Source organism: Canis lupus, chromosome 6 (genome assembly GCF_011100685.1).
Source record: "Canis lupus familiaris isolate Mischka breed German Shepherd chromosome 6, alternate assembly UU_Cfam_GSD_1.0, whole genome shotgun sequence".
NCBI classification, from domain to species: Eukaryota; Metazoa; Chordata; class Mammalia; order Carnivora; family Canidae; genus Canis; species Canis lupus.
In genome coordinates, this window is record NC_049227.1 from 62450170 (window position 1) to 62474735 (window position 24566).

Sequence of the window (24566 nt, forward strand, 5' to 3'; positions counted from 1 at the left end):
GAAAGCACATGAAGGCAGTTTGGACTGAAGATGATGGAATGCCAACATATTTCCATTCTTTAGAGTGTCCTATGCCAAAGTAACTGGAACAGGTGCCTTTTTCCTGGTGTTCATTCAACAGCAAAGATTCGTCAAACACACTTTCCTTGGGTTAGGTACTGAGTTAGGTACCAAGAATTTATTTATTTATTTTTTAAAGTTTTATTTTTTAAATCTTTTTAAAAAAATTTTTTTACAGATTTTTTTGTTTATTTATTCATAGAGAGAGAGAGAGAGAGAGAGAGAGAGAGAGAGGCAGAGACACAGGCAGAGGGAGAAGCAGGCTCCATGCAGGGAGCCTGACACGGGATTTGATCCCGGGTCTCCAGGATCACACGGCAGGCTGCAGGCGGCACTAAACTGCTGCGCCACCAGGACTGCCTGGTACCAAGAATTTAAACAAAGTAAATGAAATACAGACTTTAAAGCAGTCTGTCATCTAATGGTCATCAATCTAGCTAAAGGATATTAAATCCTCATGAACTATTTTGACTTCTTCTGTACCACTCCGAGTAAACCATAGTACTTTCTGTTCATCTTCATGCAACCAAGTTTAGTTCAATTAATATGCATCCATATAGCACAAAGAGCAGAACCTGAGATAGTGAAAGACTGCTCCTAGTGGGGCGGGGGGAAAAGGGAAATAGAGAGTAAAATTGGTAAATTTGCAGCCCCAAAATATTCCTGCTGATGAGGCCCAGCATTTGACATGTTTATTTTTTTTTTTTTTAAGATTTTATTCATTTATTCATGAGAGACAGAGAGAGAGAGGCAGAGACACAGGCAGAGGGAGAAGCAGGCTCCATGCAGGGAGCCCCATGTGGGACTCGATCCTGGGTCTCCAGGATCACGCCCTGGGCTGAAGGCGGTGCTAAGCTGTTGAGTCAACCAGGCTGCCCAGATTTGACATGTTTAGAAGAGAAGCCAGAGGATACAAATCCCTGCGGGCCTGTGGTTCAAGGTTGCAGCCCCCTTAGCTGCCAGCCAGATATGATGAATGCCATAGACTGGATGTAGTGGGAAGCTGACCTGCAGTTATGCAGAAGTGGACACGGTATAATTCCTACTGGACAGTGGCTGCCCCTGAATGACTGCCAGGAGAATTTTACAGTCTAATCCCCAACTGCCCTTCATGCTACAGCTGGTAAAAACTGAAATGTCTAGTGGAATAGTGATGGCTCAGAGTTGTACGAGAGTGTTTTTTACTTTCATTCCTGCCTTAGCCCACAGGAACACCCAAATACATTCGTTGTTATTGCTCATGTTCTTCCAGTTGTGTCAGCACCTTTGTTTCATATTTGTGGTTGGTATATTGGAGGAGTTTTACTTCAGTGAGAACACATGTGTGTGGCACAGAGTTATATCTAGTCTCCAGTGGCTGAATGGTAATACTCATGCAGTGCAGAAGAAAAAGAGAGAAATAGTTTTATCACAATTAAATAGATGCTTTTTCCACCTCAAAGAAAAAATAAATCAAGTTTTTGACAAATCACTTTGGAAACAAATATTTCCCTTACTATAACTTTGGCTCTAGTTCTCAAATAACAGGAAAGAGTCCAAATCAATGCTATTTGTATTTCTTAAAATTTAAAGAGGATATTTGCTTTTTTAAATTTTTAAGTAGGCTCCACACCCAACATGGAGCCCAACACAGGGCTTGAACTTCCAACCTGAGATCAAGGCCTGAGCTAAAATCAAGAGTCAGATGCTTAATCAACTGACATACCCAGGTGACCCTAAAGAGGATATTTAAATGTAATATAATAGGAAAGAATAGTTTTGTGTATGTATAAATGGTGATCAACTTTAAGCGTAAGTATTAACAAAAGAATAACACTGTCTCTACCAGCATCTCTCATGCCTCCTACGCAACATGAACAAAACCCAAGTCATCTGGTTTGTCCTAAGCTTGCTTCTGATCTCAGATTTCTAATGGCAGTTAGTGGAGCCATCATTACCTATTCATTCAAGCCAGAAAGCAAAGTCATATTATACCTGAGGAGGACTTCTTCTGCATAAGAATGAATAACTGGCATAGGACTATTCTCCTGCCATAAACAACTGTAAATCTAAACAGAATGTACAAGGCAACTGTTTGCAGGCATTTAACCATAGGCAGCACAAAAATAATCTCTGAGAGAAGGAAAGCTCTTAAGGTGAGCCTCACCTCACAAGGTGCCCTCTGTGGGGACGATTTTTGACTCTGACACAGTAAGCTGTGCTGGAAAACATTAGAGCTCCAGCCCAATCAGAATAGGGGAACTGAGTTAATATTTCATCAACATCCTAGCCATTTAGCTGAAATACCAGTAAGGCCATACCCTACAAGTAAGAAGCACACTCTAGAATAAAATCTACTTTAGATCCACTGTAACAAAACCTAAACTTCCAAACTCTCTCCCTACTAGAGATAAATATGGCTCAGTAACAGGAATGCGGAAAACACCATGGACATTCCACAGAATCATGCTAGCAAAGTATAAGACCACGGTTTACCCAAGTTCAAGTTGTTTAACAGTTAAACTACTTCTAGAACAAAAATCAAGACTCTTCAAAATAAGGTAACAAAATCCAGTGTCTCTGCAATGAATCATCTACAAAGTTTTATACGCAAACAAAAATTATGAGACATGAAAAGAAATCTCATAGTCAAGAAAAAAGCAGTTAATATGAACCAACTTCTAGAGTTCCCACATATTAATTTTAGCACAGACTTTAAAGTAGCCATAATAAATATGTTAAAAAGAATGAAAGAAAAATGTGTTCAAGTAAGTAAAGGAATGTAAGATCTTGATGAGGAAGTGGTGTCTTAGCAGAGTACAAAAAACTCTTTTTTATTTTAATTTATTTTATTTTATTTTTTTCCATTTGAAAGTAGTCATTTATTAACTGACCAGATTATAAAAATAATCATGGTAGATACCTTAGTTCATCCTTCTAATAAGCCTATTGATCTGGTCTTCCCTGTTGCCAGCATCTCCACCTTCTACAAAATGGGTGGCCTTTTTCTTCATTCCTCTGCGTGGAGAAGATAATTTGAAGGGCCATAAAAAGTTGTTCGCTTCTTTGAAACGTTTTCCAATAGTATAGATCTCCTGAATCAGATCCTCCATGCAGATGATGCCATATTTACCAAGAGACTGAGCAATCAATGTGTTATCTGTCAGGGCAATTCGCTTCTTGTTGATTTGCCATAACCACGCTTGTAGATCAGTTCATTCACTGACTTCAGGTCTGGGTACCTCCAAGCTATTTATGGTTCCACAATCCTTAGCATGCTAACTGAAGCCTTGTTGAGCTTAACAAAGGTGCCATTGAAGAAGATCTGGTGAAGGCGAAGAAGCTGCAACACCTTTCGAACCTTTGGGCTCACACCATTGATACCTCTGATCCTGATGACAAATCCCAACTTGGGTTCTGCAGGCACGTAGAAGTTGCTGGCTTTTCTCGCCATCCTCGCCATGCGAATCTCAGTTCTGTACATCTGCCTGTACTCCTTGTGGTAATGCTTAACTTTTTCATAGATAAGCTTCCTCCTTGCCTTTTGAAGCATCTTTTGGGCAAACTTTTTTCTCAGACACTTGATCTTCAACTCTGCGAAGTTCCTTTGCTTTTTCTTAAGGGTTTCTGGCACAGCAGGAACCTTCTTCTTCTCTTCTGCACCCTCCATGGTTCCAGCTGGAAAAAGAGCCAAAAAACTCTTTTTTAAAAAAGGAAATTCTAGAGTGGAAAATCCTAACTAAAATTAAAAATTCACCAGATGAGCTTAACAGCAAGCTGTAGATGGCAGAAGAAAAAAATCAAGGACCTTGAGTTAAAATTCAGGTATTTTCTAAAGAACAGAGAGAAAAATTAAAGAAAAGTTAACAATGCCTCAGGACCCATGGAACAATATCAAATGGTTTAAGATATATGTAACAGAGTCCCTAAGACTGAGTATAAGAAGAAAACATATTTTAAGACATAATGACTGAAATGTTACTAACTTTGATTTTAAAAATTGATTTATTTCCAAGTAATAAGCAGTAATAAATAAAGGAAAAACACATTAAATTGATGAAAACCAAAGAAAGAGAAAATTTGGAAGTAGAAAGAGACATATTAATCACAGGAAAGTAATGATATAAATAATGACTATTATCAGAAGCAATAGGGGCCAGAAGATAATAGAATAATATCTTTAAATCTGAGAAAAAAACCCTGTCAACACAACTTTTGAAGGATTTCAGAAATAATATCCAAAAACTCTTATAATAAAGACTCGCATTATAAGACATGATAAAAGACGTTCTTCAGGCTACAGGGAAGTAATGCCATATGGAACTTCAATCTATAGTAATGAATGGAGAGCACTGGAAATGGTAAGTAAATGGGTAAATATAGAAATCACTTACCATTTAAATGGAAAATAACAACGTTGTACAGTGAGGTTGACAGCTTTGAAAAAGTAAAAGGAAGGGCAGGTAAAAGGAGTTATATTCTTATAAATTATTATATTTGTGACATGGGAAGTAGCAAATGGGAAGGGTGAAGAGTCTGGTATAAAGAGTGAAGTGGTAAAATATTGGACTACAAATAGCCTTTGATGAATTATACATGCATATGGTTAGTGCTAGAGCAACCACTTAAAAATTAAAAACAAAAAGTTACGGTAAAGAAGCCAATAGATGAAATAAGAGGAATACTTAAAACATATATATTTTTTAAAGATTTTATTTATTTATTCATTTATGAGAGACTCAGAGACAGAGGCAGAGACATAGGCAGAGGGAGAAGCAGCCTTCCCATGGGGAGCCTGATGTGGGACTGGATCCTAGGACCCAGGATCACAACCTGAGCTGAAGGCAGGCACTCAACCACTGAGCCACCCAGGTGTCCCAAAAACATATTTGATTAACCAAATAAAGGCAGGAAAAGAAAAACAGAGGAAAAATAATTTGAAGAGACAAATGGAAAGCAAATAATATGATGACAGATTATCCATAACAGTTTTATTTATAATAGTCCCAAGCTGAGGGATCCCTGGGTGGCGCAGCGGTTTAGTGCCTGCCTTTGGCCCGGGGCGCGATCCTGGAGACCCGGGATCGAATCCCACATCAGGCTCCCGGTGCATGGAGCCTGCTTCTCCCTCTGCCTGTGTCTCTGCCTCTCTCTCTCTCTCTCTCTCTGTGACTATCATAAATAAAAAAAAAAAAAAAAAAAAAAAAATAGTCCCAAGCTGAAAATAACCCAAATGTCCATCAACAAGGGAATGGATAAATAGTTTATTTATACAATGGGATATACTCTGCAGCAGAAAGAACACCACACATGACAACATAAATGAGTCTTTATTTTTTTTTTAAGATTTTGTTTATTTATTTATGAGAGACAGAGAGAGGCAGAGACACAGGCAGAGGGAGAAGCAGGCTCCATGCACGGAGCCCGACGTGGGACTTGATCCTAGGTCTCCAGGATCACGCCCTGGGCTGAAGGCGGCACTACACTGCAGGGCCACCAGGACTTCCCATAAATGAGTCTTAAAAAACAACTGAATAGCAGTGTAACAAGAAGGTACATGGTTCCATTTACATGAAGTTTTAGAAAAGGTAAAACTAATTTATAGAAGTAGAAATAAAAACAATAGCTTCCTGGGGCAGAAATGGGGGAGGAGCTTGATGGCAGTGGGACATGAAAGAACTTTCTAGGGTGATGAAAACCTTCCATATCTTGTTTGGAGTGGTGATTTCACAGGTATATATACTTGTCAAAAAATCATCAAATGTAACATACCTATAGAATCTGTTCTCTTCTGCTTGGTAAGTGGCAAATACACGCATCTTGATCCCAGTCCAGTTTCTTTCTAGAATATCATATGGATTCTATATAACCACTTGCTGCTGATTTCCAGGTTTTTGTTTATTTTGTTTCTCAGTAGACATTATTATCTCATCGACTTTCATCAGGAAGAAAACTTCGAGGAATTACACAGTGATTGTTAGTACTAAAGAGTTACTAAAGTTTCCTTGTATTTCTGAATTTTCCCCAAGTAAAATTCCATGTGTTAGAATCATCTGGCTTATTTCTTTGCAAGGGAAATACTGGAGTGGTTTTTAAAATGAAGTTTCCTTCCTGGGAAAATAACTTTTTCTTTAAATAATGTAGGGAATTGGGGAAATTTATAAATTTTTAGAAATATGATTTCAAAGAGCTGTTTTATATTTTATTGCAATTGCTTTGGCTATTCTTAAGCAAACATTTGAAGATTCCTAGGAAATGCAACATGCCATATAGATATTTAAAAGTTGATTTTATTACATCACTTTTCTCCTAATCATATTGGGCTGATGATTTCATATTTGATTTGGAAAATTTCCTGGTTTATCCAAGTTTAGGTAATAATGTCTAGGCATTTGATATTAACCCTTTTTTTCTATAATTCACTTACTCATTGGGCTCTAATACTTTAAAATTCACATGCACATTTTCACACTTTATTTTATTTATTTATTTATTTATTTATTTATTTATTTATTTATTTATTTAAAAGATTTTATTTATTTATTCATGAGAGGCACAGAGAGAGAGGCAGAGACACGGGCAGAGGGAGAAGCAGCCTCCATACAGGGAGCCTGATGTGGGACTTGATCCCGGGCCTCCAGGATCACACCCTGGGCCAAAGGCGGCGCTAAACCGCTGAGCCACCCGGGCTGCCCACATTTTCACATTTTAATGGTTGAAAGATTTTTCATGGTAACATTGTCACAATTTTGTTTGGGAAAGCTTTTACTTGAAAGTCACATATTGAGCTATGTTGGGAAAATGTCAAAATTTAGTATGAAAAATAAAGCCTATTCTGATATATTTCTTAAGAGGTTGGACTAGGAAAAAGATTTGTTGAGAAACAGCTAGAGTAGGATACTGAGAAGGAATAGGTGAATAATTTCTAAAATACATTTGAATATAAAAAAAAATCCTTTGGAGAGGATGAACTAGGAAGCACAGCAAAAACAAGACATGTGACAGAGGAAAGGATGCTCTAAGACTATCACCTTTAAGTTCTTCCTTGTAAGTTCTGAAAAAGATTGTCATGAGAACATCTGTTACATTGGGGGAAAGAGTCAGATTTGTCATAAGGAAGAATCACATTTCTACTTTTTGGAGATAAATTCCAAGCACAAAATGTTATTTCCTTCGAAGTCCAATGCCATTTTCATCTCCTCCAATGGCCCCATCCCTTGGTGAGCTCTCCATCTTTTGAGCTCCTTAGTACTATACTGTCTGCAGCAGTCATATAACATGGAATGTGCTGGTTTTTACTGTATTTGTGATCATCTTTACAATCTTTGGAGAATAGTAGTGTGCCTTTGTACATTTGTATCCCTAGAATCTTAGACAGTGTTGACACAAAATAAGTCCTTCTCAGTGATGATGAGATGTTCTCAGCAGACTGTAACATGCCCTTCTGTTATCTTTCTGCCCAACAGTATAGCACTGAATATTTCACCATTAAAATGTAACAGTTCATCTACTCAGTATGATTCTCTTCTAAACTATAAGATTTTGAGGGCTGAGATTATGTTTTATTCACCTCCTTACTCAATATTTTGCATATCAGAAGAATCTAAGAAATAGTTGTTGGATGGAAGTATGAAAGAGGGAACTGAACCAGGAGGGGTAGACTTTAATCTTTATGACTAATTTGTTAAAAAAAAATATTGAGCAAATGACTTCGCAACTCTGTGTCTCATATATACATATGTATATATGTATCAAATCTAACTCTTTCATATAGGTGTATATATATATATATACCTGATAATAATAAAAGGTCTCTTTCCATTCTAAAATTCTAGGATTTGGGATCCCTGGGTGGTGCAGCGGTTTAGCGCCTGCCTTTGGCTCAGGGCACGATCCTGGAGACCCAGGATCGAATCCCACGTTGGGCTCCAGGTGCATGGAGCCTGCTTCTCCCTCTGCCTGTGTCTCTGCCTCTCTCTCTCTGTGACTATTATAAATAAATAAAAATTAAAAAAAAATAAAATTCTAGGATTTGATGATGATGGTGATAGTTTAACACAGAAAGGTACTTTAGTTCAAAAATTGATTCAGTGAGCCAGATATCAGTTCTTAGCAATTGGTTTTCTCCTGCCTCCAAATCTCTCATCATCTGGAACTTTAAGGACCCAACACAAGTCAGCATGCTGAAGATTTGGGGGATGACATTATTTCATAAATAGCTCCTCATTAGGAGAAGATTGGAGACCCTAGACCCTGGAGAATAAGTGTGAAAAGGTGATTTATGCCCATAGCTCAACAAGTGAAGCAATCTATTTCAATTTTGAACCAAAGGCTAATTTTCCAAGCATTCTTGATCCTCTTCCTTTGCCCATTCAGGAGGAACATCAGTTGATTTGATGAGTTCTCTAAGTTGATGGGTATAGGAACCCTGTATATACTGCATACATTGTTGAATACTACGTGTCCACACTGTTATAAGCTCTTTATGTATTATAACTCATTTGACAGACAAGGAAACCAAGGAAAGATAGCTGAGTTTACACAGGATAGAGGCAGGATTCAAATCATCACTATCTGACCCTGAAAGGATATTACAATGGTGCAGGTTTTAGAGAAAACTCACTTTCTCAGAGGTGAGGATGGATGGAGGGACTGACAAAAAAATGAATAATGTAGGCTTTTAGACCAAAAAAAAAAAAAAGACTTACTGCCTTCATTCCCAAATAGCTTTGCGTATGTGTAGACTATAGAGATGATTCCCAGACTGTTCGTATTTGTTTGGAAAGCCAGTTACCATTCCTCAGAGACCAGCAATGAGATTGCATTAACTGGTGATCTGAATTTCATCCAGGTCTGGTGGGTCCTGGGAGCAGACCTTGCCTGACAGAGTGCAGCTGTGCTGTCAGTCAGCAGGCTGGGGCAGGTGGGCCTCGTTAGGAGCTACAGAACCAATAAAGGACTCAAAGGCAAAGGTTGCTCTTTCCTTCCAGCCAGAAGATGGAATATTTATCAAGTAGCATTCTGGAGAAGTTTTACTCTGTTGCTTTCCACTTCCCCAGGGTAAACCTCATGATTTGGGACAGAGAACCAGTAATTCTGGCTTATGTAATTATTCATATTTCCTTTATTCATAATGCTTCCATATTCATAATTAATAACTGTAAATAAAACTGAAGCACACACAGTCTTCTTTTGACACAGGGGGAATTGTCTTCTAAGGAGCTGGCAAATTCTCTTACTCATCTTACTGGAACCAAAGTCTTTTGGCCAGTATGTCTGAGTCTTTCAGCAAGCATTATTTATAAGAGAATCACAGTTATTATTTTGGCTTATATTCTGAAATATTTGCAGCAGTTTCTGAGTGGGGATATGCCTAGCTCTTGATTTGAAAGACTAAAAAGTTTTCACGTATTTCTTCTTTTTCAATTAGTCCTGGAAACTTCAAATATTAAACAAGTAAAAGTCTCCCAGGGTTTTTTTTTTTTTTTTAAGATTTTATTTATTTATTAATGAGAGACATACAGAGAGAGGCAGAGACAGGCAGAGGGAGAAGCAGGTTCCATGCAGGGAGCCCAATGCGGGTCTCAATCCCAGGACTGACGGGTCACGCCCTAAGCCAAAGACAGGCACTAAACTACTGAGCCACCCAGGGATCCCCCTCCCAGGGTTTTATTAATTCACATTGTTTTCTGATGAAACAGTAGATTTTTCTAGTCATTAAAAAGTATATTCTTGGGGGCTCTGGGTGGCTCAGTCTGTTAAGCATCTGCCTTCAGCTCAGGTCATGATCTCGGGGTCCTGGGATTAAGCCCTGCTTTGGGCTCCCTGCTCAGAAGGGAGTCTGCTTGTCTTTTTACGCGCCCCCCCTCATGCTCTGTTTTTTCTCTCAAAAAAATAAAATCTTTTTTTTTTTTTTTTTTTTAAAGTATACTCTTAACATGGAAACCAAATCCTCATCAGGGAATGAATCCCTCCTGTGACATCCAGGTAAGTGATTGTCCTGCTTCTGACAATGGTTCCAGTGGCTGCGAACTCACTTTCAACAAAAGGACTCCCCCCGCCCTCCTTTTTTGGACAACTCTAATTTTAAAAACATTCTTATATTGAGCTGAACTAGTATCCCTATAAATTTTACCTTCATGGATATTCTTTCTTGCTCCTCTTTGTGGGCTTCTCTTGCTCTGCCCAGCCCATAAATTTGGGTATTTCTCAGAAATCAATATGCTTTTAAAATTTTACTCACTGTCCTTGGACAATCTTGGTTTCAGGGTTTACCTACACTGTGATAAGTCTATCCCAAACTCAGATTTTGTGCTAAGCTCCAGGCTAATATATTTAACCACCAATGAGGCATATTCACCTGGCTACCTTACAGGTACTGCATATTCAATTTAAATAAAACTGGTTGTATCTTTCCCTCGACTCCTGAGTTTGGTGTAAAGCTACCATCCACCCATTCTCCTAAGAAACTGGGAAATCATCTTGCATTTCTCCTATTCACAGCCCATTAGTCAGTCATCTAGCCTTTTTGATATTGCCCTTTTAAAAATCTCATGTATGTCTCTTCCTCCTCAATTCCATTACCAAAGGTCTTCATGGTTTCTTAACTGATAATAAGAGCTTCTGTACTGTTACCCTGCTTCAGGCTTCCCCCCCTTCAATCTTTCTTCTCCAGAGTGAACCACCTAAATTTAAATCTCTTGGTACTATCTGCTCAAAATTCTTAAATAATTTCATCTTGTGAGAGGATAATCTTAAATGCATTTGATGGCATTGAGATCCTGTGGATACACCCATTAGGATGGCTATTTATAACATATAAAAAACTACAGTTCAACAAACTAACAATCCAATTTTTAAAATGAGCGAAGACTTAAATAGGCATTTCTCCAAAGAAGATATACAAATGGCAAATAAGCCCATGAAAAGGTCATCAACATCACTAATCATTAGGGAAATGAAAAACCACAGTAAGTTACCATTTCACACCCATTAACATAGCTACTTTATTTAAGAAGAAAGAAAAAAAGAAAGAAAGAGAACACGAGTTTTGGCAGGGCTGTGAAGGAACTGCAACTCTTGTGCACTCCTGGTAGAAATATAAAATGGTGTAGCTGCTATGGAACATAGTATGGAGGTTCCTTTAAAAATTAAAAATGGAATTACCATACGACCCAGCAATCCCATTGCTAGATATGTACCCAAAACAAGTGAAATTGAGATTTAAACAGATATTTGAACTACCCATGTTTATAGTGGCAATATTCACAATAGTTATAAGGTGGAAGCACCCCCAGTGGCCCTCAATGAATAAATGGGATAAATGGATAAACAAAATGTGGTGTATATATACATAAGTCAGACTTTAAAAAGGGGAGAATTCTGACCATACTACAACATTGCTGAACCTTGAAAACATTATGCTGAATGAAATAAGCCAGTCACAAAAGGACAAATATTGTATGATTCCACTTATATGAGGTACTTAAATTGGGTAATTTAAAAATTACCTACCTCACGTCATTTCTAACTCCTAATCAAATCTAGAGTGACTAACCATCACACTGGTTTACCTGGGTCTGAGGGGTTTCCCAGGATTTGGGACTCTAAGTGCTCAAAGTGGGAAAGTCTGAGGTAAATTGGGAAACGTTGGTCACCCCACTCAAATCCCAATGATATAGCATTTCCAAATTTCATCAGCATTCTCAAATGTCTTCGATGACCTCATTTAAGTATTTGAAAACTTAAACTTGGAAATTGCTAACATCAGAACTTAAGATGTCCTGTAAGATGTCTATGCCGGTTCATATCTATTTATTAATTAACATCCCTTGAGTAATTATATATTGTTTGGCTTGTTATCATCTAAAACATATTTCTCTCTTTTCTCCATAAGAGAATCATAAAAATCTAGTCAAATGCCTTGCCAAGATCCAGATACACTGGATTGATAGGTGTTCCTTTGATCCAAGTTTTGCCAATCTGTCCAAAAAGGAAATTAGATAAGTCCGTCAGATCTTGTCGTTTGTGAACTCATACTGGCTTCACATGGTCACAGCTTGTGTGTGTACAGTGCAGGCACACACACACCCACGTCTGAGCAGTCCTTTAACTGAGCAGCGTTAACCCCTCTGGAACCTTCTCTTGGATCAACGTTGATTCATTTATAAAGAAATATTATATTCCAACCCTGTACACACATGACCACAGATTTCCCAGATTTTCAAGAATATTGAAACCAATAAAGAGAACAAAGGATTTTCTTCTCCTGACTATACTAGATTCAGTAGCCAGTATTAAGCTGTCTACATTACTGAAATATCTTTCATAGCATGAAAGACATGGACTCTGGCCTGCTAATACCTGGTGAACTAACTGGCTAAGCAGTCTAAAACAAACACTCGAGGGTTCATAGGAATAGGTTTTTTTTACATGTAAACTAGCTATGTGAATACACATTCATTCATAGGGATATCAATATAGGGCTCAAGTAGTGGCAAGTCATCGACATTAAACCAGTAATTGCGGGATCCCTGGGTGGCGCAGCAGTTTGGCGCCTGCCTTTGGCCCAGGGCGCAATCCTGGAGACCCGGGATCAAATCCCACGTCGGACTCCCGGTGCATGGAGCCTGCTTCTCCCTCTGCCTATGTCTCTGCCACCCCACCCCCCTCTGTGTGACTATCATAAATAAATTAAAAAAAAATTTAAACCAGTAATTGCTACCATTTGGAGAGGTTTGGAGGCAAATGCATCTATCGCAGTTTGAACTGATAGCTTAAGTAATCTCATCATTTGTTTTGTTTTATTTCCAAGTGAAAACAGGGCTGTTTCTGGCTGTTCTGGGCTTGTACATGCCACTAGGGAAGAGAAGCTCTTCTCCCTGTGAGAGGGTACTTTGTTTCCCGTCTTCAATGAAAGCTTCATAGGAGTTGAAAATAAGAAGCAAAATAAAGTAAAATGCTAATCAATCAACCAAGTCATTACCTAATAATACTAAAAATAAAAATAATGTTACTACTGTTATCACAATAATCAGAAATAGTATTATTACTGTTATTATCATTATCATCAGCAGGACCTGTATTCCTGATGTGACTCTGCTACTCATTAACTCTGTGACTGTAGCTTTGTCTTCAAGCCTGTTTCATGATTTGTAAAATTGGGATAAACAGGGATCCCTGGGTGGCTCAGTGGTTTAGCGCCTGCCTTTGGCCCAGAGCATGATCCTGAAGTCCTGGGAATCAAGTTCCACGTCGGGCTCCCTGAATGGGTCCTGCTTCTACCTCTGCCTGTGTCTCTGCCTCTCTCTCTCTGTCTGTCTCTCATGAATAAATAAATAAAATCTTAAAAAAAATTGGGGTAAACAATACCTGGACTGCAGACCTCAAAGGTGTTTGGGAGGCTGTTTCATTTCTTGGGCATGTGCTATGCACCAGAGCCTGGCACCTTACATAGGATTATTTCATTTATTATTTTTTAAAGATTTATTTATTTATTTGAGAGAGTGAGAGAGAACAGTAAGCAGACTTCCTGCTGAGCGAGCTGCCCATGAGGCACTTGATCCCTCAAGCCTGAGATCATGAGCTGAGATCATGACCTGAGCTGAAATCAAGAGGCAGATGGTTAACCAACTGAGCCACCCAGATGCCTTGGGACTATTTTATTTAATCTTCACAGCACCCTTGTGAGCATGAATAGCAGTATTACCCTAACTTTGCCAACAGGGAAGCTGAAGGTGAGAGAAATTAAGTAATCTACCTTAGATCTCATGCTTCTGAGTGGCAGAGCTAGGATTTGATCTCATATTGGGTTAAGCCTATTCTACTGTATCATGGATTTATTCCAGCTATAAGCTGTAGACCTGCCTGTAGAAATGTAGGTACATAAAAGGGGCATTGATTTTCTCTTCCAGAGTGGGAGGGGGAGGTTTTATACATTCCTGTGGATTTCCTTAAAAACCTATATGATTTCACTGATTTCTTAAGCCAAAAGTAACAGTCAGCAGAGTCTTTCAGAAGGATCACATAACAAAGGTAATGTTTATATAATATTAAAACCATCACCCATTATTTACATAAATATGCTTAATATCACAATGAGTTTAAGAGAAGCATTTCACACAAAGCAGATATTCATTCATGACATTCAAAAGCTACTTAACTTTCATATAATGGAAACAATCCTTTATGCAATCTGGTCTGTGAGTTTAAAAATCCTTCCTTTCATATTCCTTCTTTTATAAAATGCTGATCTGGGGAAAAAAATTCATCTTTGCTACTGTAGTCCAACACTATTTCTCTTGCACTTTTTTTAAGCCAAAGATTTTTAGGAAGAACATCCATCTCTCCTAGAATTAGTCTGCTTGCTTACCCTTGAAGGCACTTTCTAATTCTTTCCATTTCTTATATTTCCTAAATATTTTCTATCCACATTTAGTATTTCTTTGGCCAAAGTAATGCCCCATACTTTTGGGCTGGCACTAATGGAATTCTAAATACTTTCCCCTTGAATATATATTCCAAAATATATTGTTCTTGTCCTAGGTTACAGATATTTTGTTAAAACACACATTGGATATAGTGGTTATGGGGGTGGGGAAATGAAGAAAAACTAAATGCTTTCTGAGAAGAAAATGATAAGTGATTATAGTGGGCAGATACTATTCTAAATACATAATTTTAAGAAAATTTAAGCATCAAAGTGGTTTTGCAATTCTTTTCGTTTTATTCAGTATCAACACAACTATTCTATTGATTTAAAGATCTTTTAGAACTGTTATAGAGTCTTTAAACGTGGCTAAAATTTCCTCTGAGGAATTTTAAAAGAGAGAAAATGTAAAATAGGAAATTTTCTCTGAGGAGAGAAATAATTTGTATGTTATCCAAATAAAGCCTTCTAGTCAATTTACTTCCTAAACTGAACTGTGGAAATATGAGCTAAACAGATAGACTTAAAGAGAAAGAACTGAGTCTTGAGTCTTCTCTGTCTCTCTTTGTCTCTGTCTCTCTACTCTGTCTCTCTCAGCAGGTGCACCGGAAAAGAATTTTGATTTAATATTTGTGTGCAAAGACTAAACAAAATAGAAGGGAAATTACGTGATTCGTTCATATGGTCAGTATAAGCCCTAATGTTTGCTTGAATAAAATGGGAGACATGCACTATATCATAGTAAATGTTAAAGTCTAAGAATTGTAGGTCAGGAAAAATAATTTTAGAAGGTGCAATTCAAAGGGTAAATTTAGAAAACTTCATCTTGGAATTCTCACCAATCTGAAACCTTTGAGACTTTGGTATAAATAAAAGTGTGACTATGTTGGAGATCTTATTTTAGAGCACAAGAGGGTCACATGTAATTGTTTGGATTCATTTTCTCTATTGGATGAGAGCCAATGGAATCAAGAGTGATTATATTGAGTCCTGCTATTAATCATACACTCTTCTTTTCAGGGCTTCTGGGAAATAACTGTGGCAGACAGATAGGGCTGACACACAAAGATCAGAAATGGGAGAGTCTTTCCAACCAAAGATATAGATGAGTCTCAGAGAGAGTCATGCTTGACCAAGTGAGCCAGCCAGGCATCCCCAATGATATATTTTTTTGATTAAACAAATAACATTAACATTCAGTGTGCCGTTATGATTCTATGTACCATAATTATGTTAACATAGCTTCAAAATGTTGCTTAAAAATTATTTTACTTATGTACATCTAGAACGATATCATACTCTAATTTTTTTAAAAAAGATTTTATTTATTTATTCATGAGAGATACACACAGAGAGGCAGAGACATAGGCAGAGGGAGGAGAAACAGGCTCCATGCAGGGAGCCCCATGTGGGACTCAATTCCAGGACTCTGGGATCACGCCCTGAGCCTAAGGCAGATGTTCAACAACTGCCACCCAGGCGTCCCATCACACTCTAATTAAAAGATATAACATTAAGCTTTTTTCCCCACCAACTTTTAGACTAGAATTTTATACTACTAGAAATGAGGGAATTGCCAGAGGAGATTAAGGAAAAGTAAATCTGAGTAGAAATTTCTTTCACTACTGAAATACCTATTATTTCCATAAAATAACTCCATTATAGCAGTTCAATAAAGGAATTTGGGTGAAGATACACTAAAAGGTTTATAAAATATCTATCTCTATAGCAAATTCCCCCTCAGTCTGTGTCCTATCTCCACCATGCTACCACATCTGGTATCAGGAGTACATTGTCTGTAGCGATGAATTTTTAATGGGAGAAGAGAGTCAGGGGAGAATCTTTAAGGTTTCAAAGATATACTCGGAATTACCAGTTTTAATTTAACTTTAAATATACATTTGAAAACTAATGGGCCCTCTGGTAACACTGCAGATTTTGGAAATCATTCAGAAAGGGTTTAAAATAGAAATGCTGGGGATCTCTGGGTGGCGCAGCGGTTTGGCGCCTGCCTTTGGCCCAGGGCGCGATCCTGGAGACCCGGGATCGAATCCCATGTCGGGCTCCCGGTGCATGGAGCCTGCTTCTTCTCCCTCTGCCTATGTCTCTAGAAGCAGCCTTCATGCCAGAGATCTGTGGTTATTCGAACCTTTATTACTAGTGATTTCATGACTGGTATACCTGCAACACCTGGCAATGAAATCCCTGTAGAGGTGGTGTTAAAGATGGTCACTGAGATTAAGAAGATTCCTGGTATTTCTCGAATTATGTATGACTTAACATCAAAGCCCCCAGGAACTACCGAGTGGGAGTAATAAACTTCTTGTTCTACTAAAAAAAAAAAAAATAAAAAAAAAAAAAAATAAATAAATAAATAAAATAGAAATGCTGATAGATCATGAACTTCAGTGGAATGAATGGTGTCACTGAAACACTTTGCTTCATAGGCATGAGGCCCATTGTAATGAATACCCCTGTGGCTATTTTTTAATTTCATTCAAACTTTACCCACAACACACACACACACACACACACACACACACAATTGTTTGAATGGCATGGCAGACTAAAATAAACTAATAGAGCACTTAGTGGAACATACTGTACATATGTAACCCTTTTATTTTATCTTGTCTGGTATTTGGACTCAGATTATCCTAGCCAATTGGTTAGGACCTTAACACTGATTAAGGTTCCTTGCCAGAGAAAAGTGAGTTGCATTTAAATCAATTGGTAGCCTCCATTTAGTTCACTTCACAAATGAATATAGAATCTGTGCTAAATGGTTAGAACAGGGCAGCCCTGGTGGCTCAGCGGTTTAGCGCCGCCTTCAGCCTAGGGCCTGATCCTGGAGACCCCTGCAGGGAGCCTGCTTCTCCTTCTGCCTGTGTCTCTGCCCCTTTCTCTCTCTCTCTCTCTCTCTGTGTCTCTCATGAATAAATAAATAAAATCTTAAAAAAAAATGGCTAGAACAGTGAGACATTACACAGAAGGAATGAAAAACAGGCAACTGGGATGGTAGAGACAAGTAATTAATAGACAATGGGCTTATCTTAGTTCTTGACTTCCATGTTTTATCTGAGCAGATAAGCTAGGCAATAGTGTGTGCGAAGTGATCAAACTAGTCCTGCTCAAAGGGAATGTAGTCGGGTGGGATTGGAATGGTGAACTCTGTATTATGCACAATGTGTCAAGATTGTCTGTGTTTCTGTCTGGTTTCAGATCTAGTCCCAATAAACATGTTACACTTCCTATTAACCTCAGAATAAAACTCTCTTCCAGCACCACATGGTCCAAAGCATGTCAAAGACCATGGGCATCCATATAAAAGAAAAACACATTATGGAGACCTCACTAGCTCCTGGACCAGCAAACCAAGAAAGGAACATCATTCTACCAACTGTTTTAGATGCACATTTGAGTTAATTCACAAGTCTAAGAATAAAGGAAGAGAAGAAAAGAAGAAAGATTCTAGCATAAACAGACTTGGGAAGGAAAAAGTGGCAGCAGAGAAAATTGAAAAAGTTTGCATAATAAAAGACAGGAAATTCAAATTGGATCAGAACTGAAAAAATTTCCTCACCATCCAAGCTAATAATTTTCATCTGTTTCTGTAGTGAGGAGGGATTGAAATATTTTATCATTTGCAATACATTGTATATAAACATGCCTTAGTTAGCTATTTGACAAGTGTATATAGTTCTGTTCCCAAAGTGAATATTAAGTCATTTTTGTGAATCTTTTTTGTCATCTTCTCAAAGGCTCTGGTGAAAGAACTCTTCCAGCTATCGGCCTGCCTCCCCCCCCCCGCCCCCCGCCAATTACTGTAACCAGAGTAAGTATCCCTTATTACTTTAATGAACTCTGTGTCTCTAACTTGGGTGCATTATGTATTAAACACAAAATAAAATCTAAATCTAAATTTCTAGGACCCATATCTTAAAATGAGTAAAGTTTAAACATGTATCTCTCAAATATCAGTGAAGGTTCTCCATGATCTTTCCATCCTCATCTCTATATTATAGTTTTTCCAACTGCATGCCCGTAATCACGATGCTAGGACTTTTTATACCTCCATGCTGTTGCCTATGCTGCCTCCTCCACCTGGATTGGCTTGAATTTTCATGTCTACTTGGCAAACACCTATTCATTTTTAAAGACCCAAACCTCACATGCTCCCAATCACTCTTGCGAGAATTGGGTATTATCTCCTTTGTGCCCCAACTGCTCCATGTCACCAGTTGGTTATTCTTACTTCTTTCCATCATCTATACCAGTTGGTTTTTATTAGATCCCGTTCCTAGCAGGTAATAAGCTCTTTGAAAGGAATAATTATGCCACATATCTTCATAACCCCAGGTCTTAGGACACTGCCTAATACACAGTTGGTATGACACTCTTTATTTAGTTATTCAATCATTCAGTAAATATGTAAACATGGAATTTTGGTTAAGCCACAATGATTCTGCCTAGATCCATGTGAACAAGAGTACTTACTCATTAAGAGATTTTACAGGCAGTCAATAAGCATTGTACTTGATGACTAAGTCAAGAATGGGTTGACATGTTAGCATATCACTAGCCTATCTGTATCACAATTACTTGCAGTACTTTTAACAATGACTTGTTAAAAATGTAGATTCAAGTCCCACCTTAGACAGGCTCAGTCAGAATCTAGAGGCATAAAACTCGGGAATCTGTAATTGTAAAAAGCAACTCATGTACCATATTCTTACAATAAAGTAAGCTAGAGAATAGAAAATGTTAAGAAAGTCCTAAGAAAATATATCTACAGGACTGTATTGTATTGAACAATCCATGTGTAAGAGGGTCCACACAGTTCAAACCCATGATGTTCAAAGGTCAATTGTAGTTAAATTGCCTCAGATCACAAAACTGGTAGTCAAGATGTAAACTCACGTAGACTGGGTAAAACTGATGCTGTCAATAATTCCACCCTTCCTTCCTAACTCACTCTAACCCCCTGTGTTGTTCAAGGTTCCACTGTAATCTTTTTCTGCCTTAATTTCCTCTTCTGTAGAATGGGAGTGATAAACAGTACCTACTCAATAGGATTCATTAAGAGGATAAAATGAGTTAATATATCAAAAATACTTAACACTCATGCACAGTAAATATGATTTACAGTATTTACTGTATTATAATTTTTTGAATTCCTATACTATTATTTAATAATGCTACATATTTTTGGTTCTCTTTTATCTTTTTTAAGATTTTATTTATTAGAGAGAAAGAGAGAGAGAGAGAGCACGAGCCAGGAGGAGAGGCAGAGGGAGAGGGAGAAGCAGACACCCCACTGAGCAGGCCGCCCAACGTGGGGCTCAAGGCCAGGACCCTGGAGATCATGACCTGAGCTGAAGGCAGAGGCCTAACTGGCTGAGCCACCCAGGCACCCTGGTTCTATCTCTTTTAATTCTGCATTGTCTCCCCCCACTTTCTATAACCTAAGTTTAGATCCTTGTCTCTTTGTTTTCCATTTCTATATTCACTTCTTTGAAAATAGACTCTGCTGTTAAAGCCTCAAATACCACTTTATGCAGATAATGAAGAAATCTAAAACTTTAGCTCTGGCCTTTCTCTTGAAATCTAGCTTTCAACTCCAAAAGATCTTGGATGGGCCCAATAGAATTTCCTACCAATATCTCAAGCTAAATATGTCTCAAACTGAATTAGTTGTATTCCCTTTGACATTGGCCAATGGCATAATTTTTCAGTCATTTGGACTTGAAATTTCATTCTCCCTTCCCAATGTAACCAGTTATCAGACCTTTTTAATTAATTAATTATTTATTTATTTATTTATGATAGTCACAGAGAGAGAGAGAGGCAGAGACACAGGCAGAGGGAGAAGCAGGCTCCATGCCCCAGGAGCCCGACCTGGGATTCGATCCCGGGTCTCCAGGATCGTGCCCTGGGCCAAAGGCAGGTGCCAAACCGCTGCGCCACCCAGGGATCCCTTTTTAATTTCTTTTAATAATGATTCCCTTATTTAGCTTTTCTATCATTTCTTCCATAGTTCAAAACACTAGCATATTTTAACACTTCCATTTAACTTATCCTCCAACCTTCTCGCTTTTCAATCTTGGCTCTGGTACTGATCAGTCTTCTTAAAATGGGAATTTGGAACATAATAATTTATCAGTTTGAAATTCTTTAATTTGTTTCCTATTGCCCATAGATTAAATCTTAAATGGTAAAATGGAAACTCCACGAAGGGAATTTTCATGCATTTTGTTCACCAATGTAACTCAAGTGCCTAGAATACCAAATAATAAGTGTTTATTGAATGAATGAATGAACCCTTATCCTGGCATTCAGACTTCCATACTTTGCCCCTCAATCTTTCTTCCAATGCACAAACTTCTAATCCAACCAATGAATCTATTTCTTTCTTTCTGAATATAATTAAGATATCCTCCTCTTACCCATTGTGAATCTCCTGTTATCCATTTCCAGAAAGAGGAATGTTCTACTTATGTAAACCCTCTTCACTTTTCAAGGCCCAACTAAGTAAGTCCCAAGGTCTCTGGTTAATCTGTCTTGATCAATTTGAGCTATGTGAATCTCCACCATCCTAAATAGTCTATAGCATTTAAACCTTACATTATTTAAAATTTTTTTCCTTACATTATTTTTTACTAGGCAAATGCTTCTGCTCCCACAAACAAATGTACTCTATATGACACTATGTGGATCCTTTAGGATCTTCTGCATTACAAGAGCTCTATTAACTATAACTAGCAACTATTCTCTTCTTATAGTCAAAGAACCTGAGATACATTTTATTAAGTATTTCCATTTCATACAGCACTCAAATATTCACTCAATATTATGAATAGAAAAAAAATGGTTTTAATCCTTGATGAAAATGAAGACAAAGATTAGGTGAGTTACTGATTAATTCTTATCTATTCTTTCCACCAAACCAAATTACCTTTTTTTAGTTGAGTAGTAATCTGCAGAAAAACTGTAGTTTAAGGCTATTTAAGAATGACTGTCTTCCCTCAGCCTTGGATTTCTAGAAGGATTCCAGAAAGCTGTGGCTATTTGTTACAAAAATCAGGGGGTGGGAGGGATTTTACAGTGGTTAGGCCTGGCACGTTGCACCTTAGACTAAGTGATCTAAGTTAACATTACCAGTAATAAGATATAACAACATTATATATAACCAATATAATGCCCTAAGAAAGAAACAACATCACTTCAGTAGTATTTATGCCCAAAATAGGTAACCTGAACCTGATCATGAGAATACATCAGACAAATCCAAATTGAGAGACCTTCTACCAAATGACTAATTCAAAAGGGTGGAAGTCATGAAAGACGAAAGAATACAGGAACTCCACAGATGGGAGGAAACTAAGGAGATACAACAGATTAATCTGTTAATTTTTTTTTAAGATTTTATTTATTCACGAGACACACACACACACAGAGAGAGAGAGAGAGAGAGAGAGAGAGGCAGAGACACAGGCAGAGGGAGAAGCAGGCTTCATGCAGGGAGCCTGATGCAGGACTGGATCCCGGGACTCCAGGATCACACCCTAGGCCAAAGGCAGGTGCTAAACTGCTGAGCCACCCAGGGATCCCCAATCTCTCTGTTAATTAATGAACAGAGTATAAGATCCTGACTTAAATACTAGACCAGACAAAAGACATTTTAGAAAACTGACAAAATTTGAATAAGAGCTATAGATTAGTCAATGGTATTGTATTAGTGTTAATTTTTTGGCTTTGATCATTGTATTGCTGTTAGGTAGATATCACTATTAGAAGTCTGTGCAAGATATACAGGAACTCTGTACTAGTTTTTTGACTTTTATGTAAATCTAAAATCATTTCAAAATAAAAAGTTGAAAAATTGAAGGAAGGGAAGGTGAATTAAATCCTATGTTCTTGGAGGAAAAAAACAATTCCCCTATTTTTTGGGGAAATAATTCCTAAAATTCCAAGGGTTGCATCAACCGTTTCTATTTATCAATATAGTTGCTTTAACTTTTATAATGTGTGTGTAATGTGGGATGCTTTTCAACATGTGGAAGGATCATTAGCTGTGGATGGCACACAGAATAGGCCAGGAAAACTTGGTGGAGAAATGATATTCAATGGTATACAACAGTCACTGGTTAAATAGACACGCTAAGTAGTATTTTAAGTGCTGAAAATACAGCAAGAGTAAGAGAACAGATCCCTGGCCTCCTGGAATTTCCTTACTCTTATTAATAAACAGATAAAATCAGATGGTTAATATTTTTTTCCCCAGGACTTGGAAGGTGGCCTTGTCAGGCTGTGAAAAAGCTGCGCAGGGCTGGAGGCTTATGTCAAAAAAGAAATTTATTTCAAAAATGAGAGAAGACATTCATTCAAACTGGAAAGATCCGTGGTCTGTTAGCATGCTCTAGATGCATAGACGCAGATCATTAATCCGTATTTGTAAGCTGGAGAAGAGGAGAAAGCAGAAAAGTGGATCACAGGAGAGAAAAATCGGCAGAAGAGCAGTACAGGGGGGCAGACGGGAGGAAAGGTAGAAAGGAGGACCGTCGCAGTCCCTCTAGAAGGTGACCTAGGCCACAAGCATCAGTGCAAAAAGTAAAAAGCAAGAAGGTCGAGAATGAAGGGCTCCGCGGAGTGTGATTTCAGACCGTGTGTGCCAAGGCAACAGAGAAAAAGCTCAGGGATGGGAGACGTGCAAGAGGAAAAGATCATATTGGGGACTGCAGGAAAGGGGACACGAAGGACGGGTGGCAGTCACCGACGCGCTCGGGGACGCCGAGGGAGGGTGGCGTGGGAAGCGGGCGCGCCCGGGGCGCGGGGGGCCCAGGGGCCGGGGGCGCGGGAGCCCCGCGCGGGCTGGGGGTAGGTTGCGGGGCGGAGGGGGAGGTGTGCGCTGTGTTTGGTGATGTCATTGCAAGTCAGTGAGCGGTGAAATTTAACACCGGCCGGATTTGCTGGGCTCCTCTTCTTCCCGGGGAAGCGGCCGGCGGCAGTCCGCGCTGAGCGCCTGCGGTGGCCACCGGCCCCCTCGCAGCCGCTCGACTGCCGAAGTGGGTGTGTGCGCTTGTCCGACAAATGTTCCGGCGCGGGTGGCTTCCAAGGCCTCCCCCCCGCCATCCCCCTCCCCCCATCTCCTTCCCTCCCCCCACCCTCCTCTCCTCCCAGGCCCACAGCAGAGGACTCCACTGGAGTCACAGAGTCGCCTTTGAACCGCAAGTGAACTCGAGGGCTGCGCTCGCGGCGGAGCTCCAGCTGCTGCCGGCGCCCCGCCGCCCGCCCGAGGTTGCTCCCCGCCCGCCCTCCCAGGGGAGCCCCCCGCCCCCGCCCGGGCTCGCCCGCTCCCGAGCCAGGGAGCTAGGAAGCCTAGCTGACCGGTCTACCCTTTGGGTGCTATTTCTTTCCCCTTCCCATTTCCCTCCTCCCTTTTTGTTGTGGTTGCGATTTCGGAGCATCGTTTTCATGTGACTTTTTTTTTTTTTTTTTTCCCTCTTTCATGGCCAGTACCTGCACCCTTAGCAGATCGGAGTTGCCTTCTGTTTTCCGTTAGCGCTTCGCTGCAGGGACAAATGCATACAAATGCATTTAGGAGCCCACAGGACAAGGCGTGGAAAGGTCTCCCACACGGCACAAACGTAAGTAGCCCGGTCGCCCCGAGGCCAGGGTCAGCCCACCCCTCCCCGACCTCGGGCCCCGCTGCGCGCCCGGGAGATCCGCGCGCCCTGGCGCTTCTGGAGTTGGGAGCCGGCGGGCGGCCGTGGCATCCGCCTCCTGCCTCCTCAGTTTGTAAAATACCGTGTTGGAAGGGACGCGTCCTGCCAGCGGATCTCTCCGAAGGTTTATGCTAACGAGGTCCTGCGGCTGCGGAGGGACGGCTCGCTGGCGCGCGTCCCGGGGCGGGCAGCGGCGGCTCCCGGGGCTCCAGCCGCGCCGCCCGCGAGCCCTCCGTCGGCCCCGCGCTCGGGCCCTGAGGCTCCGCGCCCCCGCCGCGCTCCTCGGGGCTCCGTGCGCGCAGCCTGGGCCGCGGGCGCCCACGCGGGGTGCGGCTGCCGGGCGGGAGGGCGAGGACACCCGCGGGGCCTCGGGC

At 39.7% G+C, this 24566-nt stretch overlaps 1 protein-coding gene and 1 pseudogene across 5 annotated transcripts in view; one reads left to right on the forward strand and one right to left on the reverse strand.

Annotated features, from left to right (window-relative positions):
- Positions 1 to 382: 382 nt before the first annotated feature.
- On the reverse strand, positions 383 to 24268 carry LOC100688788 (annotated as a pseudogene).
- COL24A1 (collagen type XXIV alpha 1 chain) overlaps positions 23455 to 24566 on the forward strand; it is a 387148-nt gene continuing 386036 nt past the window's right edge. For 3 of the 5 annotated variants that reach the window (XM_038541487.1, XM_038541490.1, XM_038541491.1), the window contains exons 1-2: positions 23455 to 23536; positions 23984 to 24114. In XM_038541487.1, coding sequence (XP_038397415.1) covers positions 24059 to 24114 — 56 coding nt within the window. In that variant the 5' untranslated portion in view covers positions 23455 to 23536; positions 23984 to 24058. Of the gene's footprint in view, positions 23537 to 23647; positions 23765 to 23983; positions 24115 to 24566 lie in introns of those variants that run through there. The other 2 variants (XM_038541488.1, XM_038541489.1) reach the window with 2 other exon arrangements.